We start from the raw sequence: 20,575 nt of genomic DNA on the forward strand, positions 1-20,575 counted from the left end.
AACTGAGAAGAAGAGATAATCTATTTCATATCTCAATAAATTTGTCTCCTCTTCAACAATGTCTCGAAATCGTTAACAAAATGGTGAGGAACTGTGACCTGGATATATTCAGTATTACAGAGGGACAACTCCTTCAAATGCTGAAATGTTTCTGAATCTTTTTACGATCATTTCATTATTTATTGTTAATAATAATAATAATAATAATAATAATAAGTTTATTCTCAATAAATTCTCAAAATAATAATAAGTTTCTTAAAATAAAATACAATAATATAATGATAGTGCACTTTCATTCAGAGATATTTCGAATAAACAAGTATCCACTAAGGCAGTGCCTGTGCGTGGGTGATTTACTTATTCCAAATATTGACAATAATTAGTACACTTCAAAATAGGGCTCAGTTGCATTTCTATATGAGAGTTATATGTATAAAATCATGTATAATTCACTAAAATGTTTGTGATATAATGAAATTGTAGTCAATTTAATAAAATTAGGCTAATGAGCCTTACACACAATTATTGAAACATAAATATCATAACATAGGTAACGAACATCAATAATCAACAAAATAAAATATATGGAATATTCTAATATTCAAACAATGAATGGATAGCCTTACGTTCTAAAGAAAGAATATAATGTTTAGTCTTTTTTTTGAAGGAGTATATGTTTGAGACTTCTTTGTTTTCCGTCGGCAAAAAGTTATAAAATTTACTAGATAAAAAAAAATGATTTCTCTGTCCTATTTTCTTTCTGACTGGTTTCGTTTTCAGAGAATTATTCGCTTTCAGACGAGTTTGGTAGTTATGGCTGATGAGTAGGAGATTAAATCTGTTTTTGAATTGTCTCATCACAATTTTATAGTAATAAAGCTGACGCAAATCAAAGACTTCCGTTTCTGCAAATAGTAGGTCGGAGGAATACCTCATTGGTTTGGATGATATAATTTTCAAAAATCTTTTTTGTATTACTTCAAGATTCTGCAAGTGAGCATTCGTTGCTGCCCCCCAAGCTAGAATACCGTAAGTAAGTCGTGTTTCCACTAATGATTGATAAAGAATTTTGAGATATTTGAAATCCAGTATTATTGGCTCTTTTAATCGTAATAGTTTCATCCGAGCTTATATCAATTTGTAACTTATCGTAGTCCGGGAGGCCACTGACGTAACAAGAAAATGGAACGAAACAGGTTTTTTCATAGTTTATTGAAAGTACTTTTTGTCCAAAACATTTATTTAAATTTGCCATATCTTTTTCTGCTTTTTCTTTCAACCCGTCCCAAGTATCATCCTCATACATAACGACAGTGTCGTCTGCGAAACTGGAAACCGTACCTAAGCTATTGAAGGTGAGTATAGAGTTTATGTAAATTATAAAAAGTATTGGACCGAGTACGGTTCCTTGTGGTACTCCACATCTTATTTTTAATTTTTTACTCAATGTTTCGTTTATTCTAACACATTGTTTTCTATTTAGAAGGTAAGTTTTCAGTAATTCAAAAGGTTTTCCTCTAAATCCTAGATCTTGCAATACTTCTAACAACTGCGTATGATTGACCGTGTCGAAAGCTTTTGCAAGATCTAAAAAAACACATAGGGATGGATGGCCTTTATCCAACTCTTCATAGATTTTGGTTGTAACTAAGTGGATTGCAACTTCCGTAGATTTACCATCTCGGAACCCAAATTGTCTATTTGAAATAAAATCATATTTTTCTATATACTTCATCATTCTTATTTTTATGACTTTTTCTAGTATTTTTGCTAAATTACTAATAAGAGAAATTGGGCGATAGTTACCTGGGTTTTTTTTACAGCCTTTTTTAAAGAGAGGCTGGACAATGCTGTCTTTGAAAATTGATGGAAAATGACCCTCTATAATTACTTTATTTATAAGTTGTGTCAGCGGACTTGCGATTTCATTTTTGATTTCCTTCAGTGTTTCTGATTTGATTCCATCAATTCCTGGTGCTTTGTTGGATTTGAGGGAATCGATGAGATTTATTACTTCATTTTCATCTGTTGGATGAAAAAACATAGAATGACGGGAAGAATAACTACTCAGAGGAGGATTTTCTGGAAATATTACCTGCCTAGCCAGATTTTCACCGACATTGATGTAATAATTGTTGAAAATGTCAGAAATTTCTTCCTTATCAACAGTGAGATGTCCGTTTTCATCAATGATTTGATCTATTCCTTTATTATTTTGATTTTTATTCAATGTTTTTATTGTGTTCCATAATGCTTGACTACTATTTTTATTATTTTCAATTTTTTGTCTGTAATAACTCTTTTTCCTGCTTTTAATCAAACTATTCAGTGTATTCCTGTAATTCAAATATTCTTCTTTGGAAACTGTGTCAGACATGTTATTTCGGTACTTTCTAAATAGTCTATCCCTTTCGATAATGGACCGTATTATGCCGTCGGTTATCCAAACTTTTCTTTTAATGAATTTGTGTTTGATTTTTTTATGTTTTGTATTATCCTCAATTTTGTCCTTCAACACATCGAGAAAGAATACTGTTGCATCGTCTATGTTATCAATCGACACCAACTGGTTCCAATCGAAGTCATGTAAGTCTCTTCTCAAACCTGGATAGTTGATACATTTTATCATTAGTTTAGAGTGGTTTTGCTGAAAATCTTTATTCATTTGTATTTTTGCAATGATAGTGTAATGATCTGTTATGTTTGTTTTCATCACGTATGAATTAATATTAGTTTTTTCTGATTTTGATTTGATAAAGAAATGATCTAAGCATGTTCCGCTTTTTGGTCTTGTCACGTTTTTAATGTACGACATGAAATCAAACTCATAAAGTGTATTCAAATATTCCGCTGCCACTTGATCTTCTTCTAAAATATTTATATTTATATCGCCCGTGAAAATATGGTAGCCGCAATTTTTAGATGCAGTTTTTAACAGATAGTCCCTAAGTTCTATGAGGAAGTCAGTCACATTATTTGCAGGCGATCTGTAAATAGCTGAAATCAAAATATTTTGTCCTGATTTAGATTTAACTTCCATTTCAATAGACTTGCATCCTCCAATACTTATTATTGAATAGTTGAAGTCGTAGCCATTTTTAATATAAACAACTACGCCATCGTTTTTATTAACATCACCTTCATTGTCAATCATATCATAGTTATCCAAATTAAATATTTCCAGGCAGGGAAGTTTGAACGTCTCTGTTAAGATGATACAGTCAAACTGCTGGTGAACTTGAGTTAGATATATTGTGAATTCATCCAAGTTTTTGAAAAGACTACAGATATTTTGATGTATTATATTAAATTCAGGAATATTTTCCCGTTGCTCTGAAATTAAGTTAAATTCACTGAAAGTAGTAAACTCTTTGGCTATTTTCATTTTATATTCGTAATCGCGAATGTATGTGTTCATTTTTCGATAGAAAATATTCACAACCAGTTAGAAATTTCGAGAGTGCATGCTTTAATTATGGGACGGAAAACAGTTGAAATATCATTATTGCACCTAATTTTTGTTTACTGACCGTGTTCTTGGCTTCTCCTGTGTTACTTTCTGGGTTGGAATCAGTTGAATCGGTTTCTTTGTTGTTGGGGCCTTGGGGGTACAGGGAGCTTTTAGTTGTTCCAAAGTTGTTTTCTTTATAGTTTCGACCGTGGGAGTGGAAGGTGCACTGCTGTGTTTAGGTTCCAATTTTTCTTCTTTTTCGAGATCTTCAATTCCATAAGCAATTCCTTTCACAATAAGTTTGTTTCCTTTTATATAACTGTCTTTATATTTCTCCTCTTGCTTAGCAAGCAAGAGATGTTTCCTCAAAATTTTAAATTCCTGTCTTTGATTATGGGTTAGATCATTCGATATGGAAATATTTTTTCCTTTCAACTTACTGCAATTTTTGAGAACTTCTCTCTTCTTTGAGTTTGAGTTGAATTCGATTTTTATAGGGCAATTGTCTGATTTTCCCAGTGGATAGAAATCACCAAAATCACTATCTTTTATATCCACACCAATATAATTTTTATATGTTATATCGATTTTAACTGTATCAATGGTACTCAATGAATACTATATGTAAGAAACTTTAAAAAAAATGTGCATCATGTAAGTGAAAACCATTCTGTTTATTGTTCAGTATAAATGAATTCATATTCTATTCTATCTAAAATTAAAGCATTTTTGTGGTGGAAAGTTGCAAGATGGCATTGAAGCGATTGCAGACCGCAACACAGAAAAGCAGGATTTATAAATATCGTTGTAAATCATGCCCTAAAGAAAATAACGCCAGCCGCCACTGGTAGCTATAGACCAATTGTGACGTAGCCAAGAGTGCGCCAGAACGGCCGACGTTTCGCGGCTACTCGATGTTCGCACCGTTTCGATTGCCTGTGGAATATTCGCACCGGCGAATATTCCACAGGCTTCGATGGATTTCTGAGGAATTCTCCACCGGTTTCGGAATAGTTCATTTGCCGCATATAAACGATACCTACGAGCACAGCGATATAGTCAAGTTTCGCGGACAGTGCGGTGCAAAGCGACCTTATAAGGCGACAAATATTTGAATAATACTTAAAGTTTTACTTAAAGTGTTTTGTTATATCAATTAGAGAACACCACTCGTGTGAAGCTGCCCTTCAATTGACAGTTTCAAAATGGAAGAATGAAATAGATAGTGATAAATTTATAGTAGCAGTGTTACTTAATTTCAAGAGGGCATTTGAAACTATCGATAGGCAAATATTACTTCGTAAACTGAGATATTATGGAATCGATGGAATAGCCTTAAGTTGGATCAAAAATTATCTCAATGGCAGGTCACACAGTTTCTCAAATGAAATTTCAAATAATATAGACGTACCTCAAGGGAGTGTTCTGGGACCACTGCTGTTTATAATTTACCTGAATGATGTAAATTATATACAAGGTTATGATTTTTTGAATTTATTTGCAGATGATATGTTACTTGCATGCTATGGACATGGCGCTGTAGAAACAGTGGAGCGCATGAATCGATTGTTGAAAAAAAATGAAAAATATTTAAACGAAAATAAACTAAAAATCAATACGAATAAAACAAATCAATGATAATTAGTAAGAAACATAAACTGAAATCAATTGACTATGAAAAGCTTCAACTCGAAGTGGAGGGAGACAAAATTGAATGGGTGTCAGAATTCAAGTATTTAGGCTTCGTGTTGGATGAATCACTAACACTCAATGCACACAGTGACTATATTTGTAAAAAGATATTAAAAAAACTATTTTTTTCTCCAGGATTTCATTGGAAGTTTCCATGTTTTCAAAAATAACAATATACAGAACCATTATACAGCCCCATTTTGATTATTGTTCCACTCTGCTTTATCTTTTAGATGAAAACAATATACAGAAGTTACATAAACTGCAAAATCGAGGTTTGAGAATCATCTTAAAATGTAATAGATATAGATATTTTGATTCCTTCATTACGTACAATAATCAAATTCATGACTACACCACAAGAACCACCAATCAATTCCACATTTCCAGGACAAGAACGAAGCAATCTATGAAATCGTTGTTTTTCAGAGGATTGAATAATTTCAACCAATTACCATACCACATTAAAGATTATGTTACTTTATTTTCATTCAAGGCTCAGTTGAAAATATATATTACATATGAATTTTTCGGTACTCTATGAATTTTCGGATTTTTTTGATTTGTATGTTTCACATCATCGAATTGTGTTATTGGTTCGAGCTTTTATGTGTTCTGTATACATTGTGTTACATCGTGTTACGTTGTGATATGTTGAATATTTCATTACCTACCCACTCGAATAATTGTTTTTATGCCCTAGTATAATTGTAATATGGAACTAACTATTCTAAATACTCCTAAGTTGTTCTGTGTTATGGGACAATATTCTCAGGAACACATTTCTATCTTTTTAGCTTCTTGTATTTATATATTATGTGAACGTATTTTATTGTTAGAAGAATTTTTATACTATTTTATAATTTTTTATATACCATTTTTACCTTTTTGGAGTTGTATTCATATTAGGATTTCCTATTTTAAAATAAATAAATAAATAAAAAATAAATAAATTATTAATAAAATGAAGTTGAGTTTGATTATGGTTCAGAGTAGTTAATTATTGGTAAACCCATAGGTAAAAGGGAAACAATACTTAGAATCAATATTAACCCGGCGTCCGACACGTGAAGTTGAGTTTGATTATGGTTCAGAGTAGTTAATTATTGATAAACCCACAGGTAAAAGCGAAACAATACTTAGAATCAATATTAACCCTGCGTCCGACACGTGGGGTGTGACATACCTCAGCCGTAGAAAAATCCATATAACTTTTCGAAATTGGCACCCCAGCTTTGGATATATTTAGTAGCTTCCGCATATAGTCTCCACTCTCATATTCACATCACAAATCAGTTGTCGTTTGACGTATGTTTGAATTAGAGCTGTTATAAAGCGACTGGGGTGCACGAAACCCCACGTGTCTGTATACGTTCCAAAATTGTGCGCATTCAAATGTTTTTCAGATTATTCGATAAAAATAGGTGATTATGAGGGAGAAATGGCCCGTCTTCAGTCCTTACGGGATGAAATAGGAAGTGATGATGAAATTGACGGATCTGATGCAATAAATTCATATATCTGGACCATGCAGAAATGTACTGCAAATCTTGCGTAGAAATGGCAAATGTTGATGACCTGTAACTTTTTATGATTTTCAATAATTTTTTTTCAATTTCTATTTCATGATGTTTTATTATCTGTTCGAACCAGCAATTTGATATGTATTTAATCGTTTTATGTGCAAAAGACTTCTTCGAGTAAATCTATATTTTTGTCCATTAAAAGAACCTATTGTTTTGGTAATGACGGAATAAAACGATTTATTGCTCGTTTTGGTAAATCGAAAATTATTCAATTGCAAAAGGAGATATCACAGTATAATTCTTAAAACAACTATGTTGAAATTCAAAAAAATGTTATATCAACAGAAAAATCATATTGGGGTCTCACACACCCCACGTGTCTACAGATGTATCAAAAGTCCACATGTCGGACGCAGGGTTAACAATTGTAATAGCTCATAACGTGGCGTCACAGGTGTGAGTAAAGTAGTAAAAAACACAAATTTGGACCACTATATTTTTTCATGACTGATGGAAATATGTGACAAGTGAATTATACACCGTACGATCGTAAAGAAAAAGTGACACATTATGTTTTCATTTGTGAAATTGTATCTTTTCCAACAAATGTTGACTGTAAATTCATGATCAGTTGACTGAAAATTGTGAATTGTACCATTTTCTGTTTTTATAAACTTGGATTTATGTCCTGTTTCATTAGCGTTCCAAGCCAATTCAGTCCTTTCAATTTTATATCACTTTTGTTTACTCTGATTCTATATTTGAACATATTGGAAGTTGTATATGCATATTCCGATGCTCATGTCGTATTATATTGGTAAATAACTTTATTTTCCTCTTAGTAGCTATTGAAATTGTTTTTATATGTTATATTCAATTGGGGAACTGGAAAGAGGGTAATACCTCTCAACTTAACGAATACGAGTATTCACGAATAACCTTTTATAGAACAAACGATATGATATTTTCGACGAGTACGATGATTTGGAGTTTTTAGTTTACGAAGACAAGAAAATTATATGGCTATCGTCAGGAAATCTTTCAAAATCTTGATCGTCACATTTCGCTGTGGACGAACAATTCTGAATAGCTGGATGTATTTGACAAAATCTACCAGTTTATACCTTTCTAGAGTTTTGAAAACAGTTAGGCTAACAGGCGAAAATCAGTATCGTTTCTACCCTGAAAAAGTGAAAAACAAAGTGATTAGCCTTCCTGCAACGTCTCACATACTGTGAGTGTAGAGCTTTGCGATGAAGGAGTGAATTTATGAAAAAAATTCTGTATAACAGTGTTAGACATTGATTCAACGGTTATACAGGGTACCCAGTAAGAGCGTGGTGTATTAAAATTATGTTTGTTTGAATGAAATAATAAATAGCACTTTCCATGTTCAGATTCAGTCAAAAGAATATTTTTAAAGATAAATTCATTTGAAAACTGAAAAAATAATACACAGTATATGTTGCATTAGTACACATTTTATGATATAGGTTTAGACGGTGTTGGCAACACTGAAAAGGGGGGGGTTAGAACGGAAGATTGTAACATGGTGGCTGGATGTGAAACAAAACATAAAAGTAAACTGTATTCATAAAAGAAATGTTAATTTTCGTCTTCATTATTCAGGTAACGAATAAAACAGTATAAAAACAAAATGCGGCCACGGATGACTTTAGAAAAAGCACTCGACTACATTAAGCCATCCTGATTATATTTTTATCGGAAATCAGAATGAATATGAAGCAAAATAGTCCATCTAATACAAATATACTTATTTCAGTTCAAATCATGTCTACTGTTTGACAAAGTTGTGCAAACAACTGAAATGTACTTTTCGCTTTCGATCTAACATAATAATCTATTTCTGAAAATTATTCGTTTACCTATCACTTCAATTGTCCCTATCGACAGTGATGAATGTATGTGGAAACTACCGAGAGGTTCGGTGCCTGGAAAATTCCGATAATGAAAATTAATCGTTTGGAGACATTCCCCTGTTCAAGCTCGACCACTGCTATAAAAACTTTCCAGTCATTTTCCAGTTATTTTATTGAGTATCCACCAATAAGATAATGTAATTTTATTCACGATTATTATAATTGGATAAATGTATAAAATGAAAAATTGATTTTGGTGGCAGAAAGATTCGATAATTGAAGTTTGCTCAGAGGTAGAATCGATGCATCTGGTGTGAAATGGATCGATCAAAAACACTTCTTTCGCACGCTAGAACTGTAATACTCTTCATTTTTAGGAGAAATTTTCCATTGTCAAAGAAGGTGTTAACATATTTTGAATTTATTAGAAGTTATGTTCAAAAAATAAGTTGAATTTTCATTTTTCTCAAAAAATATTCATTAATTCATCAATTTATATTTTGTCCCCTTGAAAGTAGTCCCGTTTTATCAATCTATGAAGTAGTTTTGATATATGCACTCTTTGGTATGGCCTTGAGCTCTATCATCTATTCGGTTTTCATCTCCTTCCATTGGGACGATTGGATTTGATGTCATAACCATATACCCATTACCAATTATTAGTCAATGAAATTTTAACATTCACTCAAGTTTTGAACAGTTTTTGTATATTAAATATACTAGTATCAAAATATGTGAATGACTCAAAACAAAGGAAAAATGAGGCTGCTTCACTCCATATATAATGTTACACCTTACAAAAATGGCTTATAAGTTACTGTTGAGTAATAGTAGAGAAAAACCACTCTTCAAATTTTATTTTCTACTGATTTGGCCAATACTTTGAGGACATCCATGAGAAATATATTCATAGCCGTATAATGAACTCTGTATGATGGTCCAATACTAGACAACATCGTAGATGAGCAGTGTAAAAATTCAAACATCATAAATTACTAATTGTCAGATGTGTCCGGGTTTATTAAACAACGAGGTTGTTTATATTTTTTATATCTACAATTTAATACCTTGTATTTTTATAGGTATGACAAACCTACCGAACACGGCTGATAAACCGGAAACATCGGACATATTCATACCTTTTATACCTTTAAAGGTATAAAATACTTGCAGACCATATATAATAAACCCGGAAATCTCGTACAATATTATACTTTTCATATTTTCATAGGTATTCAAAACCTGCAGTCTAGGAAACATTCGACAATTTAATATCTTTTATACCTTCATAAGTATAAAAACCTGCAGACCGTGGTTCATAAACTTGGACATATCGGACACTTTTATACCTTTCATACCTTTATAGGTATAAATAAACCTGCAGACCATGGAGGATAAATCCGGAAACCTCTTGCAATTTTATACTTTTCATATCTTTATAGGTATACAAAACCTGCAGTCTAGGGAAACATTGGACAATTTTATACCATTTTTACCTTTATAGGTATAAAAAACTTGCAGACCACGGCCAATAAACCCGAAAACATCGAACCTTTATGAGTATAAAAACCTGCAGACCACGGCTCATAAAATTGGACACATCGGACAATTCCATATCTTTTTTTTAAGGTATAAAAAACCTGCAGACCATGGCTGATAAACCCGGAAACCTCGTACAATTTTATACTTTTCATATATTTATAATTATACAAAACCTGTAGTCTAGGAAACATCGGACATTTTCAAACCTTTCATACCCTTATGAGTATAAAAAACCTGCAGACCACGGCCAATAAACTTGTAAACACCGAACAGTTGCATACCTTTTATACCTTTATGAGTATAAAAAACCTGTAGACCACGGCTCATAAACTTGGACACATCGGACAATTTCATACCTCTTATATCTTTCTAGGTATAAAAAACCTGCAGACCACGGCTGATAAATCCGGAAAGATCCTATAATTTCATACCTTTTATACCGTCATAAGTAAAAATAAACCTGCAGACCACGACTAGAAAACCCGGAAACCTCATACAATTTTATACTTTTTATATCTTCAAAGGTATACAATGCAGGTATACCTGCAGTCTAGGAAACATCGGACAATTTCATACCTTTCATATCTTCATAAGTATAAAAATCAGTAGATCGCGGCTCATAAACTTGGACACATCGGACACTTTTATACCGTCTGTGTCTTTCTAGGTATAAATAAATCTGCAGACCATGGCTGATATCCAGAAACGGTGAGAAAAACCGTAGACTAGACTGTAAAATTACTAGTCACTGAGTAGACAGCAGACAGTATAATTGAATTACGAGTATTAATACTCGTACATGAGGAGCAAGCACTGAATAGGTGTAGCAAGCACTGAATAGGTGTAATTTTGTTTCCACAACGTACCTGAAAAACCTATTGTATAGTAAAACATGTGATACGGTTTTCAATGAAACTATGTCAGAGTTATTTTCCAGGTTTATTGGGTGAAGTCTGCATGTTTTTATGTCTGATGTTACATGTATGACTGCGGTGAACATTATCAAAGTTGATTCCTTTCAATGCAGATTCGACATTGGGTTACATGAGAGCAGGTCAGGTGAATGAGACGGATGGTCTAACAAAGGATATTTGCCTAGAAATGATGTCTTCACTAGTAGTGAAATAATCGTTAGATTGAATTAGATTAGTTCAACCTGTTCTTGATGTGGACGAGGCATGCATCATCTTCAGTGTTTTCTTGACCATTTTGGAAACTTTTAATGAACGCAAAAATTCTCACACGTCATAAATATCTTCGCGGAAGACTTATTGGATTATACGCAGCCACACCTCGTATGTTTTCTACGTTCACTTTTTTATAGAATTGACACAGACTGGATCTCTTGAAGACTTCAACTTAATTCATGATGTGAGTATAACAGCTGAATCATGGAAATAGATTGTCATTAAAACCAAACTAATTAGGATTTTGGCAGCACTGAAAACTCAGAAGACCAATGAAATGACCATAATTCACTTAGTAAGGAATCAATGTAAATGTGGTAAAGTTTCGAATGTTTATGTAAGGAAGGAAACAAACCGTTCATCAAAATCGATATCGATGTCGGGTATTTTCCCCTCATTGCGTTTGATAATAATTGTTCAAATATAGCCCACCTATATAAGCTATTATACACACTCACATGTTTTGTTGCATGGCAAATAATACTTCAACGTGACTTTTATGTGGTTTCTAATCCTCTGAATCGGAATTTCTGCACATGCGAAAATTTCGAATAGAATGAACACAAAATGGGAAAAATGTTATGATTTTTGGGAAAGAAAGTTTTTGGCTTTCTACTACTCCATCTTGATACAAAAAGGGGTATGAGTGACTCTTCCAAAGAAAGGAAGGAAGTAATTATTTGAAAATAAGTAACTCTATACATGGATGTAACTTTCAGAAGTAACTTTCAGACACAAACTGAAAGAAAGTCCTCCTGAAACAGCTACTTTCATATAAACATTGAATTACACGAAAGAAAAAAATCTTTCGAAACAAATACTTCTATGTGAACACTGAATTATACAGATGATACTTTTCTCTACTCAGGTATCAAGATGGAGTAGTAGAAAGCCAAAAACTTTCTTTCCCAAAAATTAATCACTCCTAAAAATATAACCCCTTCAATTCAAATGTTATAATTATTATTATTTATATTTTTTTTTTGAATGATGCAACTAATTTTCCTTTACTTTCAGTATTTTATAACTTCTATTTAGTTATCTGCGAGCGTTTTCGACAGCTGGTCGTACTGTCATCATCTAGGCACTACTCAAAATGAACGTGTTATTGTTGTAGGTCTTTTTATACGGTCTTAACGCCTCAATACAGGTACTCCAGGTATTTTAGGTAAATTTTCCTGTATTTGGATTACATTAGGTACTACTCTTTGTGTTGGATCTTCTCTAGGTATACTGTTTCTAGGGGCTATCTTGATTTGTTTAATATATTGAATGTTAGGTCTTGTTGTGTTTTGATTTGTACTTGTTTCTCGATAAGGGATTTTTGACTGTTAAATTTATGGATGTTTGAGTTTGCCCAAATGTCCATGCGGTTTCCCTTATTAACTTGTTTTATGAGTTTTATGTTCTCTGGTGGGGAGAAATTATGTTTGTTTTGTATGGCGTGTGTTGCGAGGTTTGATTTATATACTATTGGATTTATGTATGTCTTTTTGTGCTCCTCGTACCTTTGGATCAGTTTTTTCTTTGTTTGCCCGATATAGAATTTGTTGCAGTCCGAGCATTGTATACTGTATATCCCGTTTTGGTTTTTGTCTTCTTCTTTTCCATAGTTGTTTATTTTTTGTATTATTTTCGTGTTTGGCTTGTATGTGATGTTGATGTTCAGTGGCTTGGAGACGTTTTTTAGTTTTTTGGTTTGGTGTCCTACGTACGTAAATGCTGTCCATCGTTGTGTTGTTTTGTCTGTTCGGGTGGCTTGATTCTCGTTCTGTATTTTTTGTCGATTCTGTTTTCTAATTTATCCATTGTCTTTTGGGTGTATCCGTGATGGTGGATGGTTTGAACTTGCGGGTATGGTGGAGCTTGTTTGTGTAGGTTTCCTGTATATTGTCAATTGAAATTGTGTTTCGTTGTGGTTATATCCTATGGTTATGTCCAGGTAGTTGAGTTTCAAGTTGTTTGATTTATTTCGTTAATTTCTTTTGTTATTTGATCTGTTCTTATTCCATTGTTTTGTGATATGTACAGTGCATCGTCAACGTATCTGAACCTTTTTTTATCATGTGTTTTTATTATTGTTAAGATTTTCTCATCTATGGTTTGCAGGTATATTTCGGATATAATGGAAGATAGTGGGGATCCCATCGCTAGTCCATCTGTTCGTTTATAAATTTTTCCTTCAGATTCGAAATAATTTTGACTGAGTATCGTATGTATCTTTGGAAAATAGGAGAGTTATCACATATGTTTTTGCTATCTCTTGAACATTTACTACAGAATGAGCAAGTGAGGATTTTGCCTCCAAAACATCTACAATCGCAAAACGAGATAGACTGTATGGAATCATCTAATCCAGAGCGGTCAGGAGTATTGATTCTGCTCACGAGCAATTCTCTTGTTGTCCTAACGAGTATCTAGTGGACTTCAAAGATTCCAGGTAATCGGTTGGTAGGAAAGATGGTACATTCTTATGAAACTGCAACTGCATGAACAATTGTTTGAGATTAGTGAATAAGTAGGAAACATTCTCGTTCTCGTTCATCGTTAAAACCACCTTCTTGAAATTCTTCGTCATGAACAACACTTGTTAAATGCTATTCATGTAGCCAGTGTTTCCTAAATTATCTAATCCAGTTTTCTTTTCAAGATTTTCAGGAAAACTCTCTTCTGAATATATTCATGCTGCAATCGATTCTTCCAAGTGATGAAGGGTTTCGTAGAGGGATCGATTTGGCTCTTGTATCATAAAACTCTTCCACTGAAAGGAGATGTTATGAAAGAAATGAGTGCTTTACTTGTGATGCTATCCAAAATAGTACTGATCAGGTTATAACACAAGTATACCTTCCTGAAACTTCCTTATAAGTGACATTTCATATCAGTACTCATTTATATACCACATTATGTAGCTGTTTTTTCAATTCTGAGAACTGAGATAGATTTCTGTTATCCAAAACTTCAGGACAAGACAAACCTGTAAAATTCTTAGTTTTCTTGGTAGGTAAATTTATTAAGTACAAGTGAAAAATAGCACGTATGAGGTTTCCTATTACAATTTTTAATTTTTCAGATGGTTGAAGAAAAACAGTTTTGAAAAAGACGGTAAAGACTGATGTCTCCTGGAGAATGAATTTTGTTCGTCACTTCTATTAGGATGGTTAAAACTCTGGAATTTCTATGGTTTCAATTGGACTCGGTCCTCAATCTGGTATACAAAGTGTTTGAATAGAAGGTTTCATTGTCGTTCTTGTGAAAAACAAGAAACAAAACTTGTGCATCTCTGGACGCCCGACATAAGTGAACTTGAACTAATCTAAGCTAAACTATTTAATATTGTGTTTGTACATATACCATAACTACCATAAGCCAATTGTTACTTTTGTAGGATTAATTAATAATACTAATAATGTACATACCCAACATTAGTATCATCTTTTTTAAGCCACGTATCACATAATAAAAGAATAGTACGTGGTTGCTGGTTAGATTTTTATAATACTGTCAACAGAACATGTACAGCGCATACTAAACACTGATCGCTTGTCCGACACGAGAGAAGGAGCCTGCCTTTCGCTGACGTATGCGTGAGAGAAAGGGAAGCCGACAAACTGGCGCCGTACGTTTTAAGTAACGAAGCGGTTTACCCTCCCATAAGATGTTAACACTTCAACAAGAAATCTTTCACAAAACCTGTTCATAAATTTTGCGTGTGCCAAACACATACATTCTAGAATGAAACACAACCCAAATAATCGCTCAACTTAAACTCTCCCCAAAAGTTGAATGACGCCAGTGTGACATAACAAGAAAGCTGCACACGACAGGCACAATATTCAATTATTGCATCATTTCGAATGTGGAATCAAGAAAACACGAAAATATTCTATAAATTTTCGGTTTGCGTCACTCGCTTCGAAATAGCAATGTTAATATATGGGTTTGTTTCTGAAGTAGACACTGACATGTACCTAATCGATTTCGAATAAATTCAGCTATTCTGATTAGTAGTTAGATTGGAATTCAGTTGAGGGCGACAAAGTTCGGGACATTAATGAAATATCTGTGTCTGGAAAGTTGAGAAACTAGCCGTATGTCGGGTGGTAGGTCAGGCATTCGTGTTATCGACAGCTGCAGCAACAAATGACTAATTTCATTGAATGATATTGGCAATGCCAACACAAAAAACTATTTTGAGTAGGTAACAATTATTTCATATCAATTTCTTCTGGATGTAACCAGAAAAAGGATGCCAAGGCAACTTTAAATAGGTCTGTCAATGAAAAGTTTTCCTGTCATGTCTGAAGAATTGTTAATTGTTACAGATCGGATTGTAGAGTTCTGGAGGAACACAACATAAAGTCGGTATTCAGGCAAACGGAAACCACCAGAGAGAGTCTGAGGTTCGCTAAGAATCCCAGAGATTCTCCAGCCACACCGGGAGTGTATCGTATTTCGAATTCCTTCTAGCTGAGGATCGGTTCACATTGGAACCACGAAGAGTACCTGACCCTCTGAACACAAGAGAAATTGTCGCCTGGAGTATACTCCACTCCAAAAACTATAATTATGTTTGCAGACGACGCTACTTTGGTTAACTTTGACAAGGATACTTTGAGCCTAAATACTGCTATGGAAGAGGCAGAAAGCGAAGCCGAAACGTGGTACAATTCCAACAACCTCAAACTGAATAGAGAGAAAACCCAATATCTCACGTCTTCTACAAACAACCAGGTGGCAGATGGAAACCACGCGAAATTACTGGGTATAATTATAGATGATACACTCAACTGGTCGGAACACGTATATCAGTTAAGCTCAAAAATATCCAGTTATATCTTCCTGTTACGACAACTTAGAAAGGTGTTGAACATTGACACACTGCTCTCTAGTTACTATTCACTGGTGCACTCCCACCTAACATATGGTGTGATCCTCTGGGGGAACGCATCCATGGCCAACCAAATTTTTACACTGCAAAAAAAAGTGTCAGAATAATATCTGGAGCAAATTTTAATGATCACTGCAAACCCTTGTTTGCAGAGTCCCATACCTACAACACCCGTTCATCTAATCTCATGAAAACACAGTTTTTTTGACTTACAAAATCAAAAATCAACTCCCCTCTCCTAGGGCTTTACAATAAAATACTGGAGAGAATAAGGCAGCTCAAAAAAACTAAAATGTTACCTTCTTAACAATTGTTTCTACTCTGTGGAATAATTTGCCTCTTCTCACATGGGCATATAGAACACTGTACGTTGATATGCAGGACCCACTTATTGAAATTATATATATGAAGAATTTTTCTCTATTTTGAATATTGCCTTCAGCAATACTGCACGACTGTATGTGCGTTTAGGTAATTTGTATTTTATTTATATATATATATATATATATATATATATATATATATATATATATATATATATATATATATATATATATATATATATATACAGAGTGTCCCTGGACTTCCTCTTTTCCTCTCGGGAATGTATAGATGGGGTCAAAATATCACCAGTACTTCATATAACTTTTTTTCCTAAAAGTCTTCGTAACCAAGTTACGGGCCCTCGAAGTTACAAAATGAAAAATGTTTTTCTTTGATAACTTTTCAAGTGAATATTCAAAATCATCCAAATTTTGGTAATTGACTAAACAAATGAATTCCGTCGATGAGCTTTCATGCAGGAGTCAGTTGTTTTGCTACAAAGTCAGGAACGGACTACCCCCGATGGTCCACACCCCAAAACTTTGAAATGACAGATATTTTTCAATATTTTTCAACAAAATAAGGTTACTTGGACAATTTTATGAATAAAAGTACTCGTGTGGAAAGTCGATCGGAGCAACGAGTCTTGATAAAAATGTAGTTCTACTCGACGACATCAAACCCGCTCGTCCACCATTATTTGAAATGAATAATTATCAAAGCAGAAATAATAATGATAACGTTAATTCAACAACATTTATAACAGGAATAATACAAAGTATGCTAAAATGAAGTCGTAAACAAAAAGTACAGTACCTATGTGGAAGTTTAAGTCACAATCGTGATAGCAGATATTTTTTCAAAAGAAATATCAAGTTCTGTAGATTCGTGGTGTTTTTAAACTAACAAGCTACTCTACTATGAAATATCGAATTCATTCCATATTTTGTATGTACATAATACGTGTGGAATAATCACGTTTCGTGTTGATCAGTTATCTGAATCTCATGAAACTCAACATTCGAATGTTTCAAATTCTTCTTCACAGCTAAACTGTTGAGGAGTTTCACTGATAATTATAATTTTATGGAAGAAATTCTTTAACACGAATCTAAATTTAGCTGAAAAAACGCACATCGGAAAAAATATTTACTATACTAATAAAAAGCAAACGAATGAACTACAAAAACGGCTGCACATGATCAGGTGAAAAATATCCAGGGAATAATTATGTTCCATTTCTTTCACAGATGTTGACAAAAAAACCTTTTAGAAAGTTTTGATAAAAAATGAGAAACTGGAATGCGATTTTGTTTTGTTGAGTGGTGCGTTGTCATATGACTATCATTGTATTGTCAATATTCTATAGGATATTTTGAATTTTTTTGATATGGCCGAACAGTTTACATTCAATGAATATGCAGATATGCATGTATTTTATGGACGAGCATTTTGTAATGCTGCAGAAGCTCGTCGTCTGTATTCCGAGCATTTTCCCAATCGAACGGTACCGTCAAGAGAAACATTCGAGCGTGTCGATCGCAGCTTGAGGGAGACAGGTATGTAATAATTGATAATTAATTTGAGCACGTTGTTTTATTTCGATATTATTGTAGGTACAGTTTTGCCAAAACGAGGTGGTGAGGGCGCTCCTAGGACTGTACGTACCGTTGTATTGGAGGAAAATATTTTGGAAGCCGTCGCTGATGATCCTTCAATGAGCATCAGAAATCTATCAGAACAGTTCCATACATCCAAGTCCACTATTCATAGAATAATTAGGGAACAACTGCTCCACCCATTTCACATCCAGAAGGTACATGCCATGACACCTCAAGATTTTCCAGCACGACTGGAATATGCCAATTGGTTCATGGATAGACAAAGAGAGGATATGACTTTTATTAATCGAGTTTTATTCACTGATGAAGCAGGTTTCAGTAGAGATGGAGTTATCAACCCTCATAATCTCCATATATGGGCCGAAGAAAATCCCCATGGGATATTGCAAACCAAACACCAACGGAAATTCAACGTGAATGTTTGGGCTGGTATCATAGGAAACCATCTTATAGGACCATTCGTTCTACAGGACCGATTGAATGGAGAGCGTTATTTGGAGTTCATTCAGAACGATTTGAATGGACTTTTGGAACATGTTCCATTGCAAACCCGAAGAGATATGTGGTTTATGCATGATGGCGCTCCTCCTCATTTTAGTTTGATTGTGCGTGACCATCTGAACCATATTTTCCACAATAGATGGATTGGTAGAGGTGGGCCATATTCATGGCCATCGCGGTCTCCGGATTTAAATCCATTGGATTTCTTTCTGTATGGGCATCTAAAAAGCCTTGTTTACGCTATACCTATTCACACAAAAGATGCATTGTTGAATAGAATAACATTACATTGTGAAGCCATACGAAACGACCCTGGAATGCTATTTCAAGTACAGAGAGGGTGTCTTCGCAGACTAAGAAAATGTATAGAGAGAGAAGGTGGTCATATCGAGCAGTTTCTGTAGCAGATTTTTCATTTCTGTTTGCTCTTGAGGCTCTTGAGTTTCGTTAGTTAAACGTGTCTGCATTATAAAAATTCGTTATGAATATTTTACCTATCATTTCCATTTTCCTTAAAAACTAATATTTTCGAATAATGGTAGACATCTCAGGATAAATGTTGTTGAATTAACGTTATCATTATTATTTCTGCTTTGATAATTATTCATTTCAAATAATGGTGGACGAGCGGGTTTGATGTCGTCGAGTGAAACTACATTTTTATCAAGACTCGTTGCTCCGATCGACTTTCCACACGAGTACTTTTATTCATAAAATTGTCCAAGTAACCTTAATTTGTTGAAAAATATTGAAAAATATCTGTCATTTCAAAGTTTTGGGGTGTGGACCATCGGGGGTAGTCCGTTCCTGACTTTGTAGCAAAACAACTGACTCCTGCATGAAAGCTCATCAAAGGAATTCATTTGTTTAGTCAATTACCAAAATTTGGATGATTTTGAATATTCACTTGAAAAGTTATCAAAGAAAAACATTTTTCATTTTGTAACTTCGTACTTGGTAACGAAGGATTTTAGGAAAAAAAGTTAAATGAAGTACTGGTGATATTTTGACCCCATCTATGCATTCCCGAGAGGAAAAGAGGAAGTCCAGGGACACCCTGTATATATATATATATATTTCAGTCTGTATGTGTGTGCGAGTGCGTGGGCATACCTATATGTATGATTTATTAATATAATTCATATTATGAAGGAACTTGTACTATAAACTGACACAGTCTTCCTAGTTTTACATTGTATAATGAATGACATGACTTGCTACAAATGTTTTTTTTACATAACGTAGTCAAATGAAATCTATCAATCTATCTATCTATCTACCAACAAATCAGTTGTAGCGAAACATGCACTTAGAGAAGTTATAAATATTGCGTTTGAAGATATCCAAGTGATTGATAGAACTTTGAGCCACTACCCAAGACTATATGTGGAGGTGATAGGAATTAAAAAACAGGTAAACAATTCCAGCCGAAAAGAAGAGAGAATTAACATCAACAAAGTCTGAACACCTGTATTAAACTACACTTCGTCAATGACCTCAGAGCTTTTGATAATATTTACCTTAGGTATACACGAAAATGAGGTATAAAAACGTGCAGACAATGGCTAATATACCCGAAAAATAGCGTTGACGCAGGGTTGAAGAAGGGTTGTTTCAAATTCATTTTGAAAATCTTTCGAATGCAATTTGGAATGTCCAACGACCCACTATGGTTTCAAAGGGTTCCTAATTCCTCTTATAATCTGAATGGATTTGTTTCATTTTATCATCTCTTCGTGATTTCATTTGATTTAACTGAATAAACAATCAATATATAGGGTCTTCCATCATGGACAGATATAGCGTTCAACAACACGTGCAAATACAATTGTTTTATCAAAATAGGTGTTGAGTTCGCGCAACGTACCGTGCGCTTCGCCCATTTACGGTTGTCATAATCGTCCTACCGAGAGGACTATTTGCAATGTGGTGGATAAATTTGAGTCCACAGATTCAGTT

General features: G+C 33.8%; 1 protein-coding gene across 1 annotated transcript; it reads right to left on the reverse strand.

The window, feature by feature from the left end:
• Positions 1–979: 979 nt before the first annotated feature.
• LOC141480770 (uncharacterized) lies at positions 980–6,404 on the reverse strand. The gene is made up of 4 exons (XM_074171175.1): positions 6,330–6,404; positions 3,531–3,832; positions 1,807–3,281; positions 980–1,587 (listed from the first exon to the last, which is right to left on the reverse strand). The coding sequence occupies exons 1-4, from the start codon at positions 6,402–6,404 to the stop codon at positions 980–982; spliced, it is 2,460 nt and encodes an 819-aa protein (XP_074027276.1).
• Positions 6,405–20,575: the final 14,171 nt, after the last annotated feature.

Source organism: Leptinotarsa decemlineata, unplaced genomic scaffold, assembly GCF_025532065.1.
Source record: "Leptinotarsa decemlineata unplaced genomic scaffold, Ldec_3_MD MMD2_tig00000008_RagTag_RagTag, whole genome shotgun sequence".
Lineage (NCBI taxonomy): Eukaryota > Metazoa > Arthropoda > Insecta > Coleoptera > Chrysomelidae > Leptinotarsa > Leptinotarsa decemlineata.